This window comes from Periplaneta americana, chromosome 2 (assembly GCF_040183065.1).
Source record: "Periplaneta americana isolate PAMFEO1 chromosome 2, P.americana_PAMFEO1_priV1, whole genome shotgun sequence".
NCBI classification, from domain to species: Eukaryota; Metazoa; Arthropoda; class Insecta; order Blattodea; family Blattidae; genus Periplaneta; species Periplaneta americana.
Genome location: NC_091118.1, coordinates 218,646,192 through 218,671,525, shown reverse-complemented (window position 1 = coordinate 218,671,525; position 25,334 = coordinate 218,646,192). Strand labels below are relative to the sequence as shown.

Here is a 25,334-nt window from a genome sequence, read left to right as displayed (position 1 = left end):
TCGGACACTGAAGAGAGTGCTCAGCAAAAATAAGATCATGACCATATAATCCAGGAACTGGTAACTGTCCTTAAGTTAGAATTCTGTCTGGATTATTCGTAATGATGATGTCAAAGTATCGGAAGTGGGTGTGTGATGGGTGGAATTGAGTCTCAGCAAAAATAAGATCATGACCATATAATCCAGGAACTGGTAACTGTCCTTAAGTTAGAATTCTGTCTGGATTATTCGTAATGATGATGTCAAAGTATCGGAAGTGGGTGTGTGATGGGTGGAATTGAGTCTCAGCAAAAATAAGATCATGACCATATAATCCAGGAACTGGTAACTGTCCTTAAGTTAGAATTCTGTCTGGATTATTCGTAATGATGATGTCAAAGTATCGGAAGTGGGTGTGTGATGGGTGGAATTGAGTGGAAGAATAGTCAAACAAATTATGGAGTTGTTTAGTTCCATTTGATTTCACTGTCAGAAGATTAGTGTTGGTCACCCATCTAATGAACATTAATATTGTGGTAAAAGATCATCTAACAGGCTTTCTACGTCAGATAAATGTCCAGCTTTAGGAGGCTTATATACAGAGACATCAAAAACTTCGTCACACTTGGTCACACTAGTAGCTATCACGTGTTACTTATTTTGTATATTGCGAAATCTGCCCAATACTGAAATGACAATCAGTACGATATTTCAGAATGTCAAAAACTATTTACATAATGGGGAGACAAAATTGAAATCTTATGCATTGTATTTTTGTACAACCTATCATTTGATCCGAGAATTAACACCAATCAGTGAGCCATTGTTCTGACAACTTCATGCTGCAAGAAAACAAAGAACAAGATACAGTATTTACCCCTCTATTGTATTGACTATGTTACAGAAGATTACTGCCATAGCTTTTAAATAATTTATTAGTAATGGTCTTCTTTCAGATCCCATACATGCTATGCCTTTGAAGATTGCATTCAAATTTTACTTATTTTGTTTCCTACATTGTCTGTTCTCATGAAGTATCTACAACGCAAAGGAATTTGATGGTGGGAGGCTGATAATTTTGCATAATTTTTTACGCACCATAAATCTATTACATGGAATCCTATCCTAAGGCCTAACTTACTTGCAGTAGGAAGCTGTGAGGAATGTCCTGGAGTCCGGTGCCCAACACCACATCTGTGGGCGCACTAGTATTGCCTTTCCTGCGGTCTCTCTCCCTCATGATGTCCTGGTATGTGACGCTGGTGCGTGCAGACGACCCACTGTCCACGTCCAGCACCACCGGCTCGAACATTGGCATGCTTAGAGTCTGATCTGTCACGTCTGTTGGTATGCTGAATGACGGATTCTGCGAAAAACAGCTTCGATTATCGTGGCGGTTATTGAAATTAATGTAATCTAGTCCTTTAGATTCATATTATAGCGATAATTGTTACGAAAATTGAAGTCACTTATAACCATAATCCTTATAGATTGTACCTTCCAACGAAATGATATATTACAAGAAATATTGTGCACTACCACTATCACACTGATAGGTACTGGGTATCTCATCATTACTTTTAAGTTGCTTCACTTTAACACCAGAGGCCTATTTATGAAAAGTGCAATTACAATTTTGCAGACATTTTTTTCTTACAAATTCGAAGAAATACTTTGTACAGGTGTTTCATAAAGGTAAAATTACAAATATGTATTTAGTTTACAAAAACTTCCCTTATTAGAGGACTGCTACATGGACAAAGTGATAGAGACAACTTCAAAATTTATAACATAACAAAGGTTAATATAAACATACAACAAGTTCTAATATATAAAAGAATCTACAAAAAGTGACAGAAATTAAAGAGTATGATTTCATTTACACAAAAATATTAAAATTTATAACTGCTACCAAAGAAATTATTTCTTAATGTGGAAATAGACCCTTTAAGGGCAGCAATCGCAATGTCTAAGAGATATGACTTCTGTAATCCAATACTGCACCAAAAATTTGGGTATAGTTCCTCGTGCCCCAACCATTAAGCCAATAACATTTATACTGTCTAGCTCGTATTTGGTTTGGACATAGGCTCATATATGCTCTTCTTCTCAGAGTCCACCTCCTCTGGCTGTCCTTCATGAGACTCAAAGCAGAAGTAATCCCTTGTTTCTCAGATGGTCTGAACATGATGATACTGATGCATCTGCTACTGCAATCCATGGCCAACCAAGAGATGTCCTCGTAAACAGTGCAATCACAATCCCACATAGCTTGAGAGCCATGATATGATGTCTACTGTTTTGCAGGACCTCCCCATATGACAGAATACCAGGACGTGTGCAAAGGTTTCGTGTTCTCTCCGGCAATGCTTGCAGAGGGTACCATCTCGAGATTTGCCCAGTAGAAAATCCACGTCACAAACATTGGCTGTCAATTTTATAGCATCTCTCTATTCAGAACATGATAAACCACATCTATTTGCAGATGTTGTTGTTTTCTAATGCCAGGCATTTGACAATAAAGTCATTTGACCTCTTGCACTCCAATATTTTTCAAAGATATTATCATGGCCAGCCAATGAAGCACAGATTTTGAGGTGTTCCGAATCCATTTCTTGGTTTGAGTTGCACAATGGGCAGTTAGGGGACTGATATATTCCAATTCTATGCAGGTGTTTGGCCAAACAATCATGGCCTGGTGCCAATCTAAATGCAGCTACAGACGATTTTCGTGGTAAATCGGGAATTAACTGTGGATTTTGATGCAGAGAGTTCCATTTTTTCCCATGAGATTGTGTTATCATATTTTGTTTTTTGAAGTCTAAGTATGTAGATTTAATAAATCTTTTCACAGAGTAATACGTAGATTTAGTAACAGGTCTGTAAGTAGCAGTGCTGCCCTTCTTTGCTAAAGCATCCGCATTCTCATTTCCCAGGATTCCACAATGGGATGGTATCCATTGGAATACAATTCTTTTATTGAGTGATATTAGTTGAGAGAGCATTTTAGTTATTTCTGCTGTTTGAAATGAAAGTGTGTATTTACAGACTATCGATAGAATAGCTGCTTTGGAGTCTGACAATGTATACTGCAGATGTATACTCCTTACAAAGGGCGACACCTTTTCTCTCCATAAGATAACCTTCTTGTTCCTATAACTGGCATCGGACTTTTCTTGCATCAGGTAGGAGACTATTAGGATTAGTATTGTGTGTGTCTGGTCAAATGCCAAGATCTCTCATTCAACTTAAACTTTCTTCTTGAAGATTCCTATGAACATTGCATATATTAATGTGTTGCAACCTTGCTTCCTATACCTTTATATTTATGTTCAGAACAGAGCATATGATCGGGAACGTCTATTGGTATTTGCAAGATTTCCTTGAGTCTACTTTGAAGAAGTTTGTCACAGTCAGTTAAAAACTTTTTAGAAATTTTGTTTTGTGGAACTGTTTGAAACAGATAAGAGCAGGCGATAATGAACAGTTTAACATGATACATTTTTTATGAGCCTGTAGCAAGGGTGAGCTAAGAAGTGTTTCCCTTAATACATTAAGAGTTTAGTGAGAATCAAATATCTGTTGATCTGAAAAGTTTACACCTAGATAACATATGCTTTCTCTGGCATCATGAGGTTGTATTTCATATCCAGGACGAATGACCAGGTTGTTTGCATATAATGTTCCCTTTATAATTGACAAGACTGTTGATTTAGAAATGTTTATTTCGAGGCCAATTTCTTCAAACCGGTGTATAACCATTCTAGTTGGCTTACTGCTTCTATGTATTTTCCTATGATGACCATGTCGTGAGCAGAACTCATTAGTGTGGGATGTTTTGGAAGCAGTGAGTAAACCATAATGCTTAGTTACAGGTTCTTCCAAGAGCTCGTCTAAAATATGATTGGTGCTAATATTGTATAAAGCTGGAGATAAAGCAGAATTCTGCAAGACACCAGGGTTGGTAGTAATGAATTTTGACAATTTAACAGGAAGTAATAATTATAATTTAAGTACTCAGTACATTGTGCAGAGGTTAAATCATCCCAATTTTATAAATCAGCAAAACAACAATATACATTGCTCTTCATTGATTAGGTAGGTCTAACGGCATCACAGTTTCGAAAGTCTGCTGTGCCAACTGTGAATGATCTAATTTTTCCTAATGCTTTAAACTGACCTCAGAATATAAATGAGGTAGTGTAAAAATTGTATAAAATATTATTGATATTATAATATCACTTGGGCTTTCTCATGTATTATTGTCCATGTTTCTATTTTCTTCTTCGGTATTTTTTTCTGAGAAAGCACCAAATAGAACATGCTTAGCATCTCGCGTATCTTTCAGAATCTCTATTTTGTTCTTTTTTCCAGCCATCATCACAAACTGCAGCTCCTGATATGCTATGATAGTCTTTCATAAGTACCTAATCACTAGAAAAATTGACCAACTGTAACAATTCTTGATCCATGTCAACATAAACCCTTCCTGGTGCCATACAGCCAAATGTGCCCACCAGAAAGAGCCAGTTTTCCATACATTGGCATACCTGTAAGTTGACATCCCTGTGCTGGCCTGGCACAGATGAACAAGATGTTAACACATGTGTTTAATTTTACTATAAACAAGAAAAATCGCTGCCTGGATTGAGATCGGGAACACTATGACTCAAATTTAGAGTTATTTCGACATCAATTCAATGCCAGGCATCCAATAGAAATTCCGTCCTTACAATTGCCTGTAAGATTCAATAAACTGGATCTGTAGAATATAAAAAGAGATCTGTCAGCATCGTTCTGCAACATGTGAGGAGAACACCATAAATGTCCATGGAGCTTTAATTGACAGTCCAAAAAAGTAATCTACATTTCTGCTACATCTGTGTGGCACATCTTTCAGAAGACGCTAAATTATCAAGCGTACTGTATTTACAAGTTCTTCAGTCTCTTCATGTGAAATTTTGCCAGGTTCTTGGAGAAATGTTTATTACACATCTGAAACTACAAAAAAAGTTTTGTTAACACGTGAAACTGCAGCATTTGGGGCCAGAAACGTACCAATATCAGGGAACAAAAGAGAGAAGAAGTCTTAAGGTACGTAAATGTTTATTGTAGCATGTAATTTCGTAATGGTGATTTATAACAAGACTTTACTGGAACCCTTTGGCTTATTAGGAATGCAGACATATTGAAAACTGTACATAAGCCTTTGACTTATTAGGAAGGCAGACATATTGAGAACTGTGGGCCATTAGATATAAGCCTTTGGCTTATTAGGAAGGCAGACATATTGAAAACTGTGGGCCATTAGATATAAGTCTCTGACTTATTAGGAAGGCAGACATATTGAAAACTGTGGGCCATTAGATGCAAGTCTTTGACTTATTGTGCGGTATTTCTTCCTGTGTATATTAGTTGATGAACCCATGCTCATAAAAAGGTTCAGAGTCCACAAATCAGATTCTTGTTGAATACAATTACCTCTGCTTCAATCCCCAGCCAGTTATTAGACTCATCTGCGTCCTGTTAATTTTTAGGACTGCAGTACCTATGTCTAGTTTCACATGGTTTTGGCATCAAGAATTGCTTCTGGATATTAATCCAGTGTTCTACTTGCTGTCTTTTAATCCAGTTTAGTAGTTTTGTTCACAACGGAGTTTGTGCTCTGATCTTGATCAGTCTGTCTGCACTTTCATTGGCGTCCTCCCCAGAATGACCAGAGACCCATGCTAGGGTGACCCTATCGCGCCCTCTCAGCCTCTTCAGAGCTTCATAGCAATCCCCGACGATTAAGTGCAGACAGTGTCTTCAGTCTGAATGAATATGGATGTCACAATTCTTGTAACTCCACACATGCTCTGATAGCATGGAATACAGTGGTCAGCACTTCCTCCAGCTACAGTGCCTTCTTCCATTTTTGGCCTACATGTATTTATTCAGCATTATTATACATACAGACGCACCACACTATCAGAATTTGCCCTTAAATCCAGTGCACGGGTCTTTTGACCATACGTGCTTTACAGAACAAGTCCTGATTTGTAGGTTTTGCTCTCCTCATCTATGATTAAATCCAACCACTCTCCATAAAACAAAGATTAATATGAAAATGGTACAAACAAAATACATTAGACCTATCAGCAAACCGTATAAGTTTCCTGCTCAGGACTTCAGTACCCTGGCATCTCTGCTACACTTCACCAGATTTAGAATGTTGGTATGACTTTCTGGATATCCTAAAGATTTCCACTAGTCTTTAATTTGTATGCCTCAGCTGCTGCCTCCACGTGTACTGGAGGTCTCCATTCCAGCTGAAATGTGCTGTTAATTCTGCTAGTTACAGTTGGGCAGGCCAGTCTCCAGCTCTTCAGCAGCCGTTCACTTTGTTCCACCATACTATTGCCCTATAACCAATTATGGATCTTATTACTGTGGTGTACATACTCCTGGAAGTCAGTCTCCAGCTCTTCAGCAGCCGTTCACTTTGTTCCACCATACTATTGCCTTATAACCAATTATGGATCTTATTACTGTGGTGTACATACTCCTGGAAGTCAGTCTCCAGCTCTTCAGCAGCTGTTCACTTTGTTCCACCATACTACTGCCCTATAACCAATTATGGCTCTTATTACTGTGGTGTACATACTCCTGGAAGTCAGTCTCCAGCTCTTCAGCAGCTGTTCACTTTATTCCACCATACTACTGCCCTATAACCAATTATGGCTCTTATTACTGTGGTGTACATACTCCTGGAAGTCAGTCTCCAGCTCTTCAGCAGCTGTTCACTTTGTTCCACCATACTACTGCCCTATAACCAATTATGGCTCTTATTACTGTGGTGTACATACTCCTGGAAGTCAGTCTCCAGCTCTTCAGCAGCTGTTCACTTTATTCCACCATACTACTGCCCTATAACCAATTATGGCTCTTATTACTGTGGTGTACATACTCCTGGAAGTCAGTCTCCAGCTCTTCAGCAGCTGTTCACTTTGTTCCACCATACTACTGCCCTATAACCAATTATGGCTCTTATTACTGTGGTGTACATACTCCTGGAAGTCAGTCTCCAGCTCTTCAGCAGCTGTTCACTTTATTCCACCATACTACTGCCCTATAACCAATTATGGCTCTTATTACTGTGGTGTACATACTCCTGGAAGTCAGTCTCCAGCTCTTCAGCAGCTGTTCACTTTGTTCCACCATACTACTGCCCTATAACCAATTATGGCTCTTATTACTGTGGTGTACATACTCCTGGAAGTCAGTCTCCAGCTCTTCAGCAGCTGTTCACTTTGTTCCACCATACTATTGCCCTATAACCAATTATGGATCTTATTACTGTGGTGTACATACTCCTGGAAGTCAGTCTCCAGCTCTTCAGCAGCCGTTCACTTTGTTCCACCATACTATTGCCCTATAACCAATTATGGATCTTATTACTGTGGTGTACATACTCCTGGAAGTCAGTCTCCAGCTCTTCAGCAGCCGTTCACTTTGTTCCACCATACTATTGCCCTATAACCAATTATGGCTCTTATTACTGTGGTGTACATACTCCTGGAAGTCAGTCTCCAGCTCTTCAGCAGCCGTTCACTTTGTTCCACCATACTATTGCCCTATAACCAATTATGGATCTTATTACTGTGGTGTACATACTCCTGGAAGTCAGTCTCCAGCTCTTCAGCAGCCGTTCACTTTGTTCCACCATACTATTGCCCTATAACCAATTATGGCTCTTATTACTGTGGTGTACATACTCCTGGAAGTCAGTCTCCAGCTCTTCAGCAGCTGTTCACTTTATTCCACCATACTATTGCCCTATAATCAATTATGGATCTTATTACTGTGGTGTACATACTCCTGGAAGTCAGTCTCCAGCTCTTCAGCAGCCGTTCACTTTGTTCCACCATACTATTGCCCTATAACCAATTATGGCTCTTATTACTGTGGTGTACATACTCCTGGAAGTCAGTCTCCAGCTCTTCAGCAGCCGTTCACTTTGTTCCACCATACTATTGCCCTATAACCAATTATGGCTCTTATTACTGTGGTGTACATACTCCTGGAAGTCAGTCTCCAGCTCTTCAGCAGCTGTTCACTTTGTTCCACCATACTATTGCCCTATAACCAATTATGGCTCTTATTACTGTGGTGTACATACTCCTGGAAGTCAGTCTCCAGCTCTTCAGCAGCCGTTCACTTTGTTCCACCATACTATTGCCCTATAACCAATTATGGCTCTTATTACTGTGGTGTACATACTCCTGGAAGTCAGTCTCCAGCTCTTCAGCAGCCGTTCACTTTGTTCCACCATACTATTGCCCTATAACCAATTATGGCTCTTATTACTGTGGTGTACATACTCCTGGAAGTCAGTCTCCAGCTCTTCAGCAGCTGTTCACTTTATTCCACCATACTATTGCCCTATAACCAATTATGGCTCTTATTACTGTGGTGTACATACTCCTGGAAGTCAGTCTCCAGCTCTTCAGCAGCCGTTCACTTTGTTCCACCATACTATTGCCCTATAACCAATTATGGATCTTATTACTGTGGTGTACATACTCCTGGAAGTCAGTCTCCAGCTCTTCAGCAGCCGTTCACTTTGTTCCACCATACTATTGCCCTATAACCAATTATGGATCTTATTACTGTGGTGTACATACTCCTGGAAGCCAGTCTCCAGTTTTTTCCAGAAGGCCTTCTAGCACTTCTAAGAGCATTCTTGGCCCATAATTAGTGTATGTTCACTAACCTGTACATAATGTATGTTTTTTCGTGGAAATTACACGAAGTTCTGAATCCCATAACGATTGTTTCATTCATCACTACATGGAAAAATGGCACCGTGACCAAATGAACTGTACAGAAGCAAAAAAGGTTCCTGCTAGCATAGATTTACAACACATCCTAAATCAGCAGTCAATTTTCTGGAGAGGTACTTATGAAAGGTCCGGTATGATTACAATATTTCAGTAATTATTATCTAACCAGCAATATTAAAAAAAATGACAACAGCTGAGGATCTGTAAAATTATAGTATCAAATTGATAAATGTACAGATTCTTTATGAAACACCTGTAATTTTGAAAACCGTGCATGTAATAATTGTACAATGATAACTGCACTTTTATGAAATAGACTCCAGATATCATCTTAAATTTGTTGCATGATTTCTTAATGGCTACAAATTCAATATTTCATTCACTCGTCTTTCAGAGATGCTTTTCGCCCTTTAATATTGTACCTTGTTAGAAGCAAGTGCTCGGAGTTTTTTTATTAATGATTTTTTACTATTGTAAAGAGATGTCATATGCTTGGTTATCGTTACAATTTTTTAATGTACCCAGAAATTTAACTTGTAAGGAAGTAACATTTCCAGATGTCTTTATTATTTTCATACTTACAGCATTTTTGAGCAATTTTATGTAAACTTAAACTGTAACTATCTATATTGACCAAGTGATTCATACACTATACGTTGTAATGCTCGAGATCATTCCCCAGCCTGTGATCTGGCGAAAATCATGGTTAGTAGAGTATCAAAAGTTCTACTGTATATAGTCATTATTTTTTTGTTAGGATTCAATTGGACTGCTCTCCTATTCTCAATTACCTGGCCATCAGGCTGGGCTAACACAACGTGAGTTATGATGCTGTTGCTGGTCACATTACTGCATTCACTTCCATTCTCACTGGCACAGATCTGTGATGGCAGCATTGTAGGAAACTGAAAATCTGTTTTAAAATAAGTTTGTGTTACTTCAGTAAGTCTATGCAGTCAACAGTCAAGAGTTTTATTTTACAAAGCTTTCAAATGCAATTAATAATCACTGAGCAAGTAAACAAGAGCAGCAATTACTATCAACGAACAGATTATTTTCAGTTCAGTGTTGGTCACTACATCTTGTAAGAAAGATTGTATTTCCATTCAGTTAAACACTTACGGATTATCTTTATTAACATGGTTGTATTTTCCGAGAAGTTACTTGATTTCGAAGAGGAACAATTCAGTCTATAACTTATCAAAGTTTACTTATGGCTTAAATAATACACTACAAGTTCTCATATTTATTTAGTCTAACATTGTTGACTAAAATTAATCATCTTCAGGTCTGTTTAGTAATTACTGTAGCTGGGATTTTTATTTAGTAAAATATGTACAGTCCCACAAAAAGGAATGAGATACTCTTGGTGATGTGAACGTTCATATGATATCGGCATGGTGACACAGAGACATTTGGCTGTGCATGCGTATTTTCACTCTATTCCGAAGTACACACCAGTCAAAATGTTGGTACAGGTCCCTGATTACATCCTTGATTTTTTTTATAATTTATGAAAGTTTGGAAAGAACCGTGTGGCAAGAGGTCACTTTAGGGGGAAAACAATGTTATGAAATGACAAATTAATGTAGGGCCATGACAAAGACAACAACCACGTGAAAGAACAAAGACAAGAACCACAATAAGGATCACTACAAGAATCAGGATATGATATGGACTATGAGAAAGGCAACTGACAAGACATACTGAAGTATGTAATTCTAATAATAACAAACAGTACTCTACTTGGACTGAGGTACGTAAACCATGGCATATAACTGTGATTGGGAAAGGACAGCAACCATAAAAGGGGTGCCCAAATTTACTTCATTGCATGTTTGTAGATTAATGCGTGGAACAAGAGCTTTTAAAACCCAAGTATCCTGAAGTTTTTTTGTAAGAAACTGCAATCTAGACATCCAGATCAAGACGCCTCATTTAAGGTCGACGTGTACAATGAAAATGTGGACTTGGTAATGAATCCTAAATTGTGGCCTAAGAAAACGTGTCTACGTCATTTTTTTCTAACAAGACAAAGGTCGAGTGTAGAAAAGTAACAAGTAATTCCAATGTGAACAATTCTTGTGAAACTTTTAGTATTTGTTCCCAGAATGTACAGTCTATTTTTAATAAGATTAATGAACTAGAAGTTATTTTAAACGAATATAATTATTTAGCTGTATGTGTATCGGAACAGTGGCTCACTTATAGTAATAGTGATCTTATTAATATTAATGGTTTTATTTGTGCCAGTGTTTATTGTAGGACTGTTCATTCTCATGGTGGTGTTGCAGTTTTTTTTAAAAGAAGGTTGTCTATTTCAGTTATTAAATATTGATAAATGTGGTATTGAAATTCACTTTGAGGCCTCTGCTATTATTTTTTTTTTTTATTTTACATCATCTTAGTTTATATCGTTCTCCTTTAGGTGATGCTAGTATGTTTTCACACAACTTGATAAATTAATTTTATTCCTTTTATCATTAAAAATGTCTATTGTAATATGTGGTGATATTAATATTGATGTATGACATAATTCTGCTATATCTTCACAATTAATTAATGTTTTAAGATCTTTTGATTGTTATCTTACAAATACAAAGGTCACAAGGGGCAATTCATGCCTTGATAATGTTTTAACTAATATACATGGAGATTTAATTACTACAGATGTTGTTAAGGTGCCTTTGTCAGATCACAATACTCTTCGTAGTGATATTAAAATTATTAATAATAATGTACATAATAATGAATCTCCTATTCTTATGAATTTTCGTTGTTTTAGTGAATATAACTTTATTAATTTTAAAGAACTTTTGAGTGGTATTCAATGGTCTGATATTTTTCGTGATAAAACCTTTTTTGTTTTTTTTTTGATAAATTTATAGTAGTGTTTCTACATTGTTTTAATTCATATTTCCCTTTTAATCTTGTGAAATGTTCCAATCATAGTCATTCATATGGCATAAATAACAAATTAAATTGGTACACTGATGACTTGAAAGCTTTTAAAGATCGTGTATTTCATGCAGTGGGCAATACATTACGATGTTAATCCTGCTTACATGCCAATGCAATGTGCACTTAAACAACCTAAATTACGATTTAATGCTTCTTGTATATACAATTCTACTAATAAGTGTAAAACGGCATGGAAAATTTTTAATGATAATAGATCTTCTGGTGGTAGAAGTAATTATATTAATCTTGAATCTGAGGATTTTAACTCGGTCACAGCACTCAAAAATAGTGTAAATAGTTGCACTCATCAGTCCTTATCTTTTTTGGCGAATACGACCATGTCTGGTAACCATTTTAAATGGAAACTTGTCTCACGGGACAAAGTGTTACTTATAGTCAATAAATTAAAAAATCCTAAATGTGGAGACATTTATGATATAAGTGCTGACATAATGCAGGGTGTTATTTATCTTATTATTGATCCTTTAACGTTTTGTATCAATCAGTGTCTTATGAATGGTAAATTTCCGCAATCTTTGAAGTTATCTAAAGTTATTCCCATCTTGAAGAAAGGTGAGCCATCTCAGGCTGCGAATTATCGCCCCATTTCTATTGTACCTATTTTTGCTGAAATTATTGAAACTGTAATGCAACTTCAATTGTACGATTATTTTGAAAGTAATAATTTATTCACTAAGAATCAATGTGAGTTTAGAAGAGGAAGTTCTACAATAGATGCCCTTGAGAATATGATTTCTTCTATAATATCTGGTTTTGATAAATCCAATAATATTTTTGCAGTTCTTTGTGACCTTAGGGGAGAGAGGGGATACAGTGGACATGGGGATACAATGGACATATGCAAATTTCCCTCTATATGACCTTCCATGTTGGCATCAATGACTAGAGATATTCATTTGTTCATATCTTATGAAAGTACAGTGTTTTTGACCAGAAGTACAAAGAAGATTTTCGAACAGCAGCATTTTCCAGTTTTTCGTAATTTTGATGTAAATCTTGAGGTAAGTGCTATTCTCTATTAAATAGTTTCTTTTCAAATCATAGTGCAAGTTATAACGTTGTATATTTGTGGATATTATGAGAATTCATTTCATGTATAATACTTTAGTGAGGTTGAAATCCTTTGTGAAAGAAAAGGAAAAAAGTACCAAACCAGAACATGGGGATATATTGGACAGTGATGTCCAATGTATCCCCTTAAATTAATATTCTTTTTTATATTTGTTTAAATATGTCTACATTAGATCAATGAACTATTTACTTTATTTGTCTGCAGATGCCTCGAGTCTACACAAGAAAAACAGATCGTGAGGAGTCTGAGGTGGATATTAAAGCAGCAGTTGATGATGTATTACATAATAATATATCTCTGCGAGCTTCTGCAGAACAGCATGGTGTCAAAAAATCCCGCTTGGCAATGTATGTGAAGAAATCAAGGGAGGTTGGGTTTGATTCAATTAATTTCAAGTCCAGTTTTAAGAATCGTCAAGTAATTCCAGGTCACATGGAAGAAGCTCTCGCTGATTATTTGTTGTCATGTTCAGCTATGTTTTATGGGCTGACACCAAAACAAACAAGACGATTGGCTTTCGAATATGCTAAAAAGAATGAACTGATGACAACATCTACATCTTGGGAAGCAAATAAGGAGGCTGGTTTGGATTGGTTATCAGCATTTTTGAAAAGACACCCAGCACTCTCAATCAGAACACCAGAAGCTACAAGTCTAGCCAGAATGCAGGCATTCAATAGAGCAACAGTGGGCCAGTTCTTTGATAAGTTGGACATTGTGCTGCAGAGACATAAATTCATGCCGCATCAGATTTTCAATTTAGACGAGACTGGCTTGAACACTGTACCACCTGTGGTAAAAGTAATCGCAAAAAAGGTGAAACACAGGTAGGACAAGTGACTTCCAGGGAGCGGGGCGAACTTATGACACAAGTTGGTATCATTTGCGCAAATGGGAATGCCTTACCTCCTGTGTGGATATTCCCCCGCGTTCGCTTTGACAAAGCAAGCATGATGGCTGGTGCACCTACAGGGGCTTTGGGTCTTGTCCACAAGTCAGGTTGGATGACAGCGGAAAATTTCTTGAAAGTTTTGATATTTTTTAAAGAAAATGTATGTTGTTCAAGTGGAAATCCGGTGTTGCTGATCATGGATAATCATGAGTCCCACCTGAGTGTAGAAGGCCTAGATTATTGCAAGGGAAATGGCATTACCATCTTGACCCTTCCACCACACACATCCAATAAGCTCCAGCCCCTGGACCGCTGAGTGTTTGGTCCTTTCAAGAAATTCTTCAATGAAGCAGTTAACGCCTGGCACCTTAGTCATCCAAATGAAAGTGTGACAGTCTTTGAATTACCACGAATGAGTGCAACTGCATGGGACAGAGCAGCAATCCCAGAAAACATTAAATCGGGATTTAAATCTTGTGGAATTTCTCCATTTGACCGAAATATATTCTCCGATGAACATTTCTTGTCGTCTGTAGTATCAGATCGCCCACCTCCAGTGCTTTTGAACCATCAAAGTTCTCCAGGATCAATTGCAGAAGAACAAGCAGGATCTAAAGTAGAAGATGCTATAATTACTTCAGTTGTCAGCTCTAGAACATTAGAAACTCCAATATCTTCGACAACCGAAAATGCATATGTCAGTCCTGAAGAAGTAAGGCCCTTTCCAAAAGAACCACCTCGCAAATTGTCCTGTTGTGGGCGAAAAAGGGGTCGTTGTATGATAGCAATAGAGTCTCCAGAAAAAAATGAGATCGCAGAACGGAAGTGTAAAAACTCAAAGGGAAAACAGGCAGAGAAGAGGAGAGTTTGTCAGAGGTCTTCATCATCTTTAGAGGAAGTTGGTGAGAATACCTGTGACTCAGATCAAGACTCACATGAAAATGAAGTTGAACCCATTTACTCCCTACATTCTGGCGATTTTGTAATTGTCAGAGTTAGTGGCAAAAACACTTCAAGAAATTATGTAGCCCAAATTGTTAATCGAGCCGTGGATGGATATGATGTGAAATTTTTCAAACGTCAGATCGCTTCAAATCGGTTCATTGAAACTGATGAGCCAGTATCATTTGTGTCATACGAGGAGACTATGCTGAAGTTACCTGAACCTATCAAAGACAACAAAAAGCGTTTTGAAAATATTACCTATTTTGACTTCGATTTCATGCCATTTTGTATCCAATAATGTATTGTATTGATTGTACATATGTGAATTTAGTTGTAGTTTGTTAGTATTATTGTATTTGAAATCTAGAGACCATGTATGATCATTTTTTTCTGTACACAAAATATTTTGATTCCTGTCCAATGTATCCCCATATCTGGGGATACCCTGGACAAAGTGTATTTCTTCAAATATATTCAAATGATTTCAGTTTTACTGATATGAAAATGATTTAAATTTTTAATGACAGCCAGATGTCCAACAAATCAAAACCAGGTGGAAAGAATCTTTTTAATTAATAAGCTTAGTGCACAAAAATTTAATAAGATAAACTGTCCAATGTATCCCCTCGCTCCCCTACCAAAGCATTCGACTGTGTTTCGCATGATATCTTGATTAGGAAATTAAATTATTATGGAGTTTCAGATATGGAATTGGATTTGTTTAGAACTTATCTATGTGATCGTAAACAAGCTGTATATTTTAATGGAAGCTGCTTGAATCTTGTTGCCGTTCAGTGTGGTGTTCCCCAAGGTTCTGTTTTGGGACCTTTGTTATTTCTTATTACGATCAATGATTTTCCATTTAATACTGATATCGAATCTCTTTTATTTGTACATGATACCACACTTGACTGATAGGAATGTGAATGAATTGAAAGTAACAATCACTCAATCTTTTGATAAAGCTGCTTCTTGGTTTATGGCTAATGATCTTTGCCTTAATAACAATAAGACTCAGAGTATTTTATTTTTGTTGTGTAGAGAGGTATGTAATAATACCCTTCAACAGGTTAAACTCTTGGGTGTTGTTCTTGACTCTAAGTTAACATGGGAAGGTCATATTAATGACCTGTATATTAGATTGTCAAGAGTAATCTATTTATTAAGGGGACTTAGATACCTTGTACCTAAAGAATTTCTTAAAACTTCGTACTTTGCTTTTTTTTAATAGCATTATTACTTATGGTATTCATTTGTGGGGAAATTGTCAGAAAATTGACCAAGTACTTCTTTTGAATAATTTCGAGGGAAAAATTGTTCCGGAGCCGGGTATCGAACCCGGGACCTTTGGTTTAACGTACCAACGCTTTACCACTGAGCTACCCGGGAACTCTAACCGACACCGATCCAATTTTTCCCTCTATATCCACAGACCTCAAAGTGGGCTGACAACCGTCAAGCAACCAACTTCGAGTGCACACTAACTCCGTGTGACCACAATTTAAGTCACACGGAGTTAGTGTGCACCCGAAATTGGTTGCTTGACGGTTGTCAGCCCACTTTGAGGTCTGTGGATATAGAGGGAAAAATTGGATCGGTGTCGGTTAGAGTTCCCGGGTAGCTCAGTGGTAAAGCGTTGGTACGTTAAACCAAAGGTCCCGGGTTCGATACCCGGCTCCGGAACAATTTTTCCCTCGAAATTATTCAAATCAACTTTACAGGGAGATTATACCCGAAATCTTGATTTGCGAAGTACTTCTTTTGCAGACAAACACACACACACAAAAAAAAAAAGGCAATACGTATTTTGACTGATTTTTGGTTTTGATGCTCACTGCAGACGTTTGTTTATTTCTGAAAGAATTTTAATTGTTGTGAATTTGTATATTTTCCATTGTTTGATTAAAATTAATTCAAATTTAAACAGTTATTATCCACATAGTGAGATTCATCATTATGGTATAAGACATAATTACCATCTTGTGACCCCTAGGGTTAGATTAGCCAAGTCTAAACAATAGTTTACATCAATTGCATTGTCTATGTTTAATAAACTTGCTTATAGTGCACATATTGTTAATTTTAATAGATTTAGGTGTGTTTTTCGTGACTGGCTAATCGAACGCCCTTTTTATGATATAAATGTATTTATGGAAACTAGAGTTTGTGTATCTGTGATACCACGACTTTTTTTATCAATAAATCAAATCAACAAGGACCACGATAAGATCTCTACAAAAGACATCTACTATTATAAGGACAAAGACAAGGACCGTGGTATGGACAGCAAGGACCATGATAAAGACCACAGGAAAATCAAGATAAGAACCATGACAAAGACAAGAAGAAGAATGATGAGGACAATTACAATAAACAGGGCCTTGATAAGAGCCAGAACAAAGACAGCAAGGACCACTATAAAAACCAAGAAAAGGACAAAGACAAGGATCACGAAAGGATCAAGACATGGACTATGGTAAAGATTATGACTCAACAGTGACAAAACAAAGCACCACGATGTGCACAAGCACCACAATAAGGACCACTACAAGGACAATGATGGCAATAATAAGCATACGATAAGGACCACTACAAGGCCAATGACCATGATCACAATAAGGATCACGACATGACCCACTAGAAGAAAAATGACAATGACAATAAGCATCACAATAAGGACTACTGCAAAGAAAGACCAATAAGGACCACTACTAGGACAATGACAAAGACCACGATAAGGACCACTACAAGGACAATGAAAATAATAAAGACCACTATAAGGACAATGAAAATGACCACGATAAGCTCACGACATGGACCACTACAAGGACAATGACAGACCACAATAAGGATTACGATAAGGACCAAGACTACGATAAAGACTATGAGAAAGGCAACAAAGACAACGATTATAAGTATCACGACATGGACGACAACAAGCACTACGACCATGACAAGAATCACAAGGACAAAACAAAGACAAAGACAATAGCTGGTATCACAATAAAGACAACGACATGGGCTGCCTGAAGTGTCACAATAAGGATCACGACAAGGAACACAATATGGGTCACAACCACGATAAAGAATCATGGAAAACATAACAAGGATGATGATAAAGATGAGGAACCATGATAAAGACCATGACAAGGACAATGATAAGTATCAAGGCAGGCACCACAATAAGGAACACGACAAGGACCACGACTCAAAAAGTACCACAACAAAGACAACGAAAATCACGATAAGGACCATGACAAAGACTACAAGGATCATGATAAAAATCACGACAAAAACAACAAGGATTAAGGTAAGGACCATGACAAAGACATGGATGACGACAAGAATTACGATAATGACGGAAGACATAAGCCAAGACAAGCACCATTATCCTGTCATGCTTGTCGTGGTATAGCATTGTTTGTCAGTATTTTGAAAAAGGCAGCTGCCTGCACTGAGACTCTGGGATAAATGCTGTCTCTTCATCTCGCCTTGGTGGCACATACAGCTTATATTAAAATGTAATTTTTATTGCTATTTAAAATCAGTTGCTTAATGCTTGTTTTAAAAAACATTCTAAATGTCATTGTTATTATTAAAAAGAAATATTACACCATTTACAATGACATCGCAAAATCTAAATTATAATTATTATTTGTTAAAATATGTCCCAGAGTTACTTAACTTTTAATATAAATATTTTTCATAATGTAGGTATTCATTAATTTCTTACAATATAATTTTTAATTTTGTATTGTCTAAGACCATTAGCACTTATCGAAAACCTATCCCATTGTGCTTGCACTCGTCCACGTAAACTCAGGATTCTGTAAAACTCTGTTTTAACATTATTAAAGAAATAAAAGAAACTCACAGATATAGGGCTCAAACTTGCTTCCTCCCCATGACACACAAAAGCTTTAGGGCCCTATTCATAGACATTCTTAGCGTGGGCTTTCGGTGGATGATCAGCGAACTAACTTTTTTCGTATTCATAAACCAGTGTCAGCGATATGATATGATATGAATCCTGTTTAGCACGCTCGTAGCGCGGGCTGGCGAAATGTCTATGAATAGCACCCTTAGTCGCCTAAGCTATTGAGATGAGAAGGAAGACCTGTCTTCTGCGCACAGCATGTCACTCATCATGAAGGCCATTTCGATGTTACTACGCAATTTATATATATATATATATATATATATATTACAACATATTTACATTTTTTTTTACAGTTTTTCAAGCGAGTTTCAATAACAAACCAAATAGAGTGAATTTAAGTAACTCAATTACGCGTTATCTTGTGTATCTGTGCTTTGAGTCTCTGATCATGCACAGTGTCTTTTATTGTGACTTAGAATAATCCAGTGTCTCATTATTTTTTGGGGGGGAAGTGAAAAACCGTAATAATCACATATTTAATACCAATTTATTATTTTATTGGAGTGCACCAAGTAAGCTCTGTGGTAGCGTGTCTGCATCCAAACCAGCCGGGTCACAGATTTTCCTCGGGATTAGGAGAGGTGGCAGTGCACAACTTCTAATCACTAGCTTGTGCACCAATATGCCTGGGTTAAATCCCAAATCTTTCTGCAGTGCATATGAAGAGAAGGCTGTTGATAGTGATTCGTCTGTTGGATGGGAACGTTAAGCCTGGAGGTGCCATTGGTGCTATTTGACAGTAATAGTAGGCTACGTGCCAGCACTGGGTTTCTCCTTCTCCCTTCATCATTATCATCCTCACCCATTCCCTACACAAGACTTACACATACACTTTCCAAGGAAGATCTGAACTCCAGCATTTCACGTTTGTACCATGGAATATTGGGAGCAATCATTGCACTGCACAAATCCTTACAAAAAGAGTTACTTGAAGGGGAAGATTCTGTGTTAAAAGTACAGTTTTTACTTCTTTGCTTTTTCTATGCAGTGCACTTAACATATACTGTTGAAGCTCTAATTTCATGGAACATCTGATATTTATTGCATGCTTGACGAATCACTATTTTATAGTCAGTTGTAAAGGACTCGTCAACTGCAACCCATAATTTTAACTTTGAAGCCAGCAAGGATGCGACCAGCACCATACTCACACTACAGTAAACTGATGTCGATTGTTCACTTACTGTTGCCTTCAGCAGTTTTAGTGAAACTAAAATTACTTTGAGACATTTCAAAATAATAAAGATTACGTAAGCTTATGGTGTTTAAGGGTAGAGATGGAATTTCCAGAGTAACATAAGAGAACGGCATATCTCATTTGTTCAGGAAAATATTTCTGGAAACACCAAAATGCAAATGAATAGTCTCACTGTTCACTGTTTAAAGGAATAAAGGCGGTACACAGATATTGCTATTTATTACTAGTACTGAAGTATGAAAGGAGAATATTTCTGCAGCTGTTTCTTTGCCTACAGTGCTCGTCATTTTAAATGGCTGCCACTCATCTTAATCCCCGTACTGCAGCAAGCGACAATGGCCAGAACTTGAGTTTCGAATTTCAACACACACAATTTACATACATGTGAATGTGGAAATGCTAAAAATATGTACTTTGATATAGTATCACTAACAATATGTAAAATACCTACAAATATGTAAAAAGAAACTCAGTTACAATAACCCTAAATATACTGTAGTTTTTCGTGGACATTTATGTTTTTCCAGCGTCTAAATGGCAAGGAAAAAAAAATATGTAAAATTGCATAGAAATTCCAGCTCTAGTAATTACAATAACATTTTATGAACACACCTTAAATTATTGGAAGTCTAAAAATATGCTTCTGTAGTGATATTTTCTGTTATCTACATATATTGCTACACAATATCTAGAAATGCATTTTTTTTTATTTATTAATATAAGTTTAAAATATTAATAAATTGCAGTGTTATTATTAACTTTCGGATAAAATACATTGTACATGAGATCACCTTTTTAAGATTTAGTGTCATTATTTGGTTAGATTCACTAGATAATACTGTATTTATTCACACAATAGAAAATATCGCATAATATACCCAAATTTTTGACAGTAATATGTAGGTGGAAAAAATCCCCGCATAATGTAAGCATTACATTTTGAATTGCTACCTGTGGTAATATAAAATCGTAATGTTGGATGCACTTCTCATGTTTAAATTTTTAAAACATAGAGTTAATTTATTACGACTGGTTCTTTTTAAAATGCAAAAATGGATTGTAATTGGCTCTGTTTAATAGTTTAAGAACTTTCAACGTGCTATGAGCAGCGTTAATGTCGATTGTTGTCTCTTGTTTGGTGTATTGCTTGCAAGTTTTTTTAATAAACTACATGGTGTGTAAGCATTAGCTATGTCATTTCGGTAACATGATGCTCTGGCCTGATTATGTTTTTCTGAAAGGATCAAGTTCTTATTAAATTTTGTATTTTAATTAATTATATGAAAACAATGATGTAATCACTAATGAATGTTTTTAGTACTTATGCTGTGCTGAAATGTTGTTTGCATGACTGTTGCTCATATACTGTCTCGTATGGGTTTTACAATAAAACTGACCGCAAAAGAGAACCGGATATTTGGTTGGCAGATCTAATTCCTAAGCTTAGGGGTATGTAATCGGTAAAGCAATTATTTATGTTCAGGATCTGTTCACTGAGTAAGTGGACATTTTTATTAAAATGTTTAGCTATAAAGTATTCATCTGCAGTGTTGACGTTTTTGTTATTGATTGTTTTTAAAACATCTAATGTACTATTGATATTGGTTAATTCATGGCCTTCATCGATTAGATGAGATGCGAATTTGGATTTTTTCCTGTTTCGGAAATCTGCTATATATTCTTTGTAGACCTTCAATTTAAGATGTGTTCATAAATCTTACTGTAATTACTAAATAGACCTGAAGATGACTAATTTTAGTCGAAAACGTTAGTCTAAATAAATATGAGAACTTAAAGTATGACTATTATTTAAGCCATAGGTAGACTTTGATAAGTTATAGGCTGAACCATTCCAACAGATAGTATCTTTGAAATTTAAGGATTAGTTTGATGTTTCTTCTGCAATTTTAATTTGATGACATGAAGCTAGTAATGGCAATACAAGAAAAAGAAAGGATTTATAAGGATGCATACACTAGTGACTTACACATACAGGTGTAACTGCAGAATTTGGCTGAAATGCGTTCAATCTAAGCCAGAAATATATGGATAGAAAATTAAAATAACATAAAAACTGGTAGATAGCCTATCTCTATTCTATTAAAAAAACTGTACCATGGAATGTTCAAACAGGTGACTACTTGTGCTGCTAGGGGAAAACAGACATAGTAACACAAGCCTATCTGTATCACTTCCATTTAGCAATATATCCTGTGGGTTCTGTTTGTAATGAAGATGGAACACTAGAACTACACTTCAGGAATGTTTGAGAACAAAGCTAGAAAAATTCTGAAGACAAAATTACGAAAAATTTGGAAATATATTCTACTTTAATAGTAGACGTCTAAAATATATATTAAGCAGTCTGCAACTGATTAAGCTGCAAGCTTGTACAAAGAATGGGAGGGAACACCTGGCCTTCTGGTAGGTAGAAGTTTGTAAAGTAATGTGCAGTCTTTCACAAGGCAAGAATACATTGTGCTTGTACTCTTACGCATTAGATAACTTACGACTAAGCCTTAGTAATAGATTGCTGAATAACTTGCTATCGATGTGCAAATAATTTCTTTACTTATCAGGATAACTTTGATATGATTCAGAACATTTCATCCCCATTTCCCTCTTTCTGACTAAAGACTTGGGCACAATCCCTCTCTCATTTCACAATTTTCCAGGTTTGTAATAATGAAATAAGATCAATTGTCACAATTATGTCATCTCCTTACACAAACATAACACATTGACACTTCACTTCATGCACACACCACATGCAGTTCAATTCTGCACGAGTAAGAACATGCTTCAAAATTGCTCTGCAGCACATGAAACTAAGGTTCATCAATACCTAGCACGTGGTTAAAATTGTAATGTAAGGGCTACTATTGCAATGCATGAGAATCAGGTTGTGCAGGCTGAGTCCAAAACAGTATCCTGCATCCACTATAATAACTTGGATATCTGTTCACCATGTTTGTAATTTTATTATTGAACAATAAAGCCTGTACTGTGATGAACCTAGTTTGATAATGCATATATAAAAATTAAGTAAAATTTGAATATATTGTAATTAAATTATAACTTAAATTCTTATCTGATTGTAAACAACTTCGTTCTTTATAATACAAAACGAACAAACAACAAGTTGTTGTATTTCACATACCATGCATACCTGTACTTATGTACTCAGGAGGGATGGGACCCACATTGTCACCATTTATCATCAGAGAAGGTGGTGTGACGAGACTGACGCCACCTGTGGGTGACAATACAAACACAAACTAGCTACTTCGGTTAAAATTATAATTCAGCTTCGCTTTCCTTTTGCGAAACTAATTGCAAGCATGCCACTCACTTCACTTGGCTAAAAAAATTAATTTTGCTTTGACAATTTTACAGTACAATATATTGACCTAAATGCAATAATAATACTATCTTTATCATTACACTACTATTACTTTATGACTCTCATTACAACATAGTCTCTACAGACTTCTTCTTTAATCATTTTACACATATGTATGGTTGTGATTCTATTGGATTAGTTCTCTTCATTAGTTTATATCATTCCATTTCCTCAGCCTGCATGATTGCTGGTATTACAAAATATTTGATATTCCACATTTGCTGAATTTCTGTATTTAATATTGAAACATGGACAATAAAAAATTGATACACGAGACAGGCAAAATTTCTTTAAACATACTTACTATACAGGTAAAAGGTCAATATTAGCTCCACTCTTCGAGTCTTTGCTTCAGTGGATATATCTACTGAGATCCCAGCTGCACAAATGACAGTCTGGCAAGTGTAGCCAGAAACAAGAAAGTTTTATTCTTAGTATTCTCGTATTCGTATATAACTGTATATTCTATCTCTAGTAATTTCGTTATCATCCACATTTTTCTATTCTCATTATGTATCCCATCTGTTATTGGTATAATATATGTAATCATCGAGTTTATGTCTTATAAATTTATATAGTCCCCTTATATTATGTAATTTATCTTGATTATATGTAATTTTCTACTTTATTCTACATAATCTCTAAGGTGTTGTTTTGTACTTTCCTTATCTATTTCATGTGTATGATTCAAACTTGGCTGAGTGAAAGAGAAGGCCTTATGGTCTTAACTCTGCTAGGCAAAATAAAGCTATTACTATATTACTACTACTACTTATTACTTACTTGTACCTATCTTTAAGAAGGGGGACAAGACTAACTGTAGTAACTTTCGAGGAATATCACTTTTGTTGACATCATACAAAATTTTGTCCAATATTCTTTTGAGACGATTAACTCCATATGTAGATGAAATTATTGGGGATCATCAGTGTGGTTTTAGGCGTAATAGATCAACTAATCAGATATTTTGTATCCGACAGATAATAGAGAAAAAATGGGAGTATAAGGGTACAGTGCATCAGTTATTTATAGCTTTCAAAAATGCATATGACTCGGTTAAGAGAGAAGTTTTATATGATATTCTTATTGAATTTGGTATTCCCAAGAAACTAGTTTGATTAATTAAAATGTGTCTCAGTGAAATGTACAGCTGTCAAAAAAAAAAGTGGCCGCACTCGTCAACAGCGAATATTTTCAAAGTCCACTTCGGGTCGCGGCGATGTTACACGATGCATGTGCTTGTACAAGCAGTTCCTGAACTATGAAAGTGTTCCATGTCTGCGCCTCATAGGCCAGCGGTAGAGTGCTTGTTTAATGATTCAAAGGTTGTGGGTTCGGGCCTTCTTCAAGTTTTCATTTTATTTTTTAATCGTTCTTTAGCGATGTAAATGCTATTCAAATTATCATTTATATTCAGTTATCGTTCTTTATGGATATCACGTTATTTATATTTTGTTATCGTTCTTTAGAGATATGAATAAAATTCAAGTTATCATTTGTATTCTGTTATCGTTTTATAACGATATGAATAACAATAATTATTATTATTGTATCTCCAATGGTGGTTAGCCCTATTTTACATATGTATGTTAGGGCTATAGTTTCATACACAAAAAAGATACGCATAAAGAGAAATAGAAAAGAAAATTAAATTAGCTTACGCGATGCAAACAAAACATAAACAAACCGTAAATTAGGCATTGCGACTGCAAAATAAATATCAGGTATCAATTTGAAACATACAAAAACATTAACAACACACATACGTAACACTTCTATAACACAAATACGCAGCCTTCCGTACCATACATCATAAATTAATACACAATAGTCATACAAACACAATCAAACTATAATTACGACATTGCGACGACATCAAGCATCCCATAACTGACTCACATACATAACAAATCAAGCATCCGTTGCAACACATACACTTCAACACAGTAACCACACTTTTAAAAGTTACAAATTTGGCTCCAAGAAGAATAAATAGGACACTGTTACTAATTACTATTCTTCTACAATTTCTTAAATATATCTGTAATAAATCTGTGAAATTCCAATATGAATAATATTCACGTTTTTTATATTGTTA

General features: G+C 36.0%; 1 protein-coding gene across 3 annotated transcripts in view; it reads right to left on the bottom strand.

Moving 5' to 3' along the window:
• The window catches only part of LOC138695153 (uncharacterized), a 61,671-nt gene that overhangs the window by 2,886 nt on the left and 33,451 nt on the right, over positions 1–25,334 (bottom strand). The window contains exons 10-12 of one of the 3 annotated variants that reach the window (XM_069819601.1): positions 22,994–23,086; positions 9,596–9,717; positions 1,121–1,345 (exon numbers count right to left, since the gene is read on the bottom strand). In XM_069819601.1, the coding sequence (XP_069675702.1) occupies positions 1,121–1,345; positions 9,596–9,717; positions 22,994–23,086 (440 nt within the window). The remainder of the gene's footprint in view (positions 1–1,120; positions 1,346–9,595; positions 9,718–22,993; positions 23,087–25,334) is intronic. The other 2 variants (XM_069819599.1, XM_069819600.1) reach the window with 2 other exon arrangements.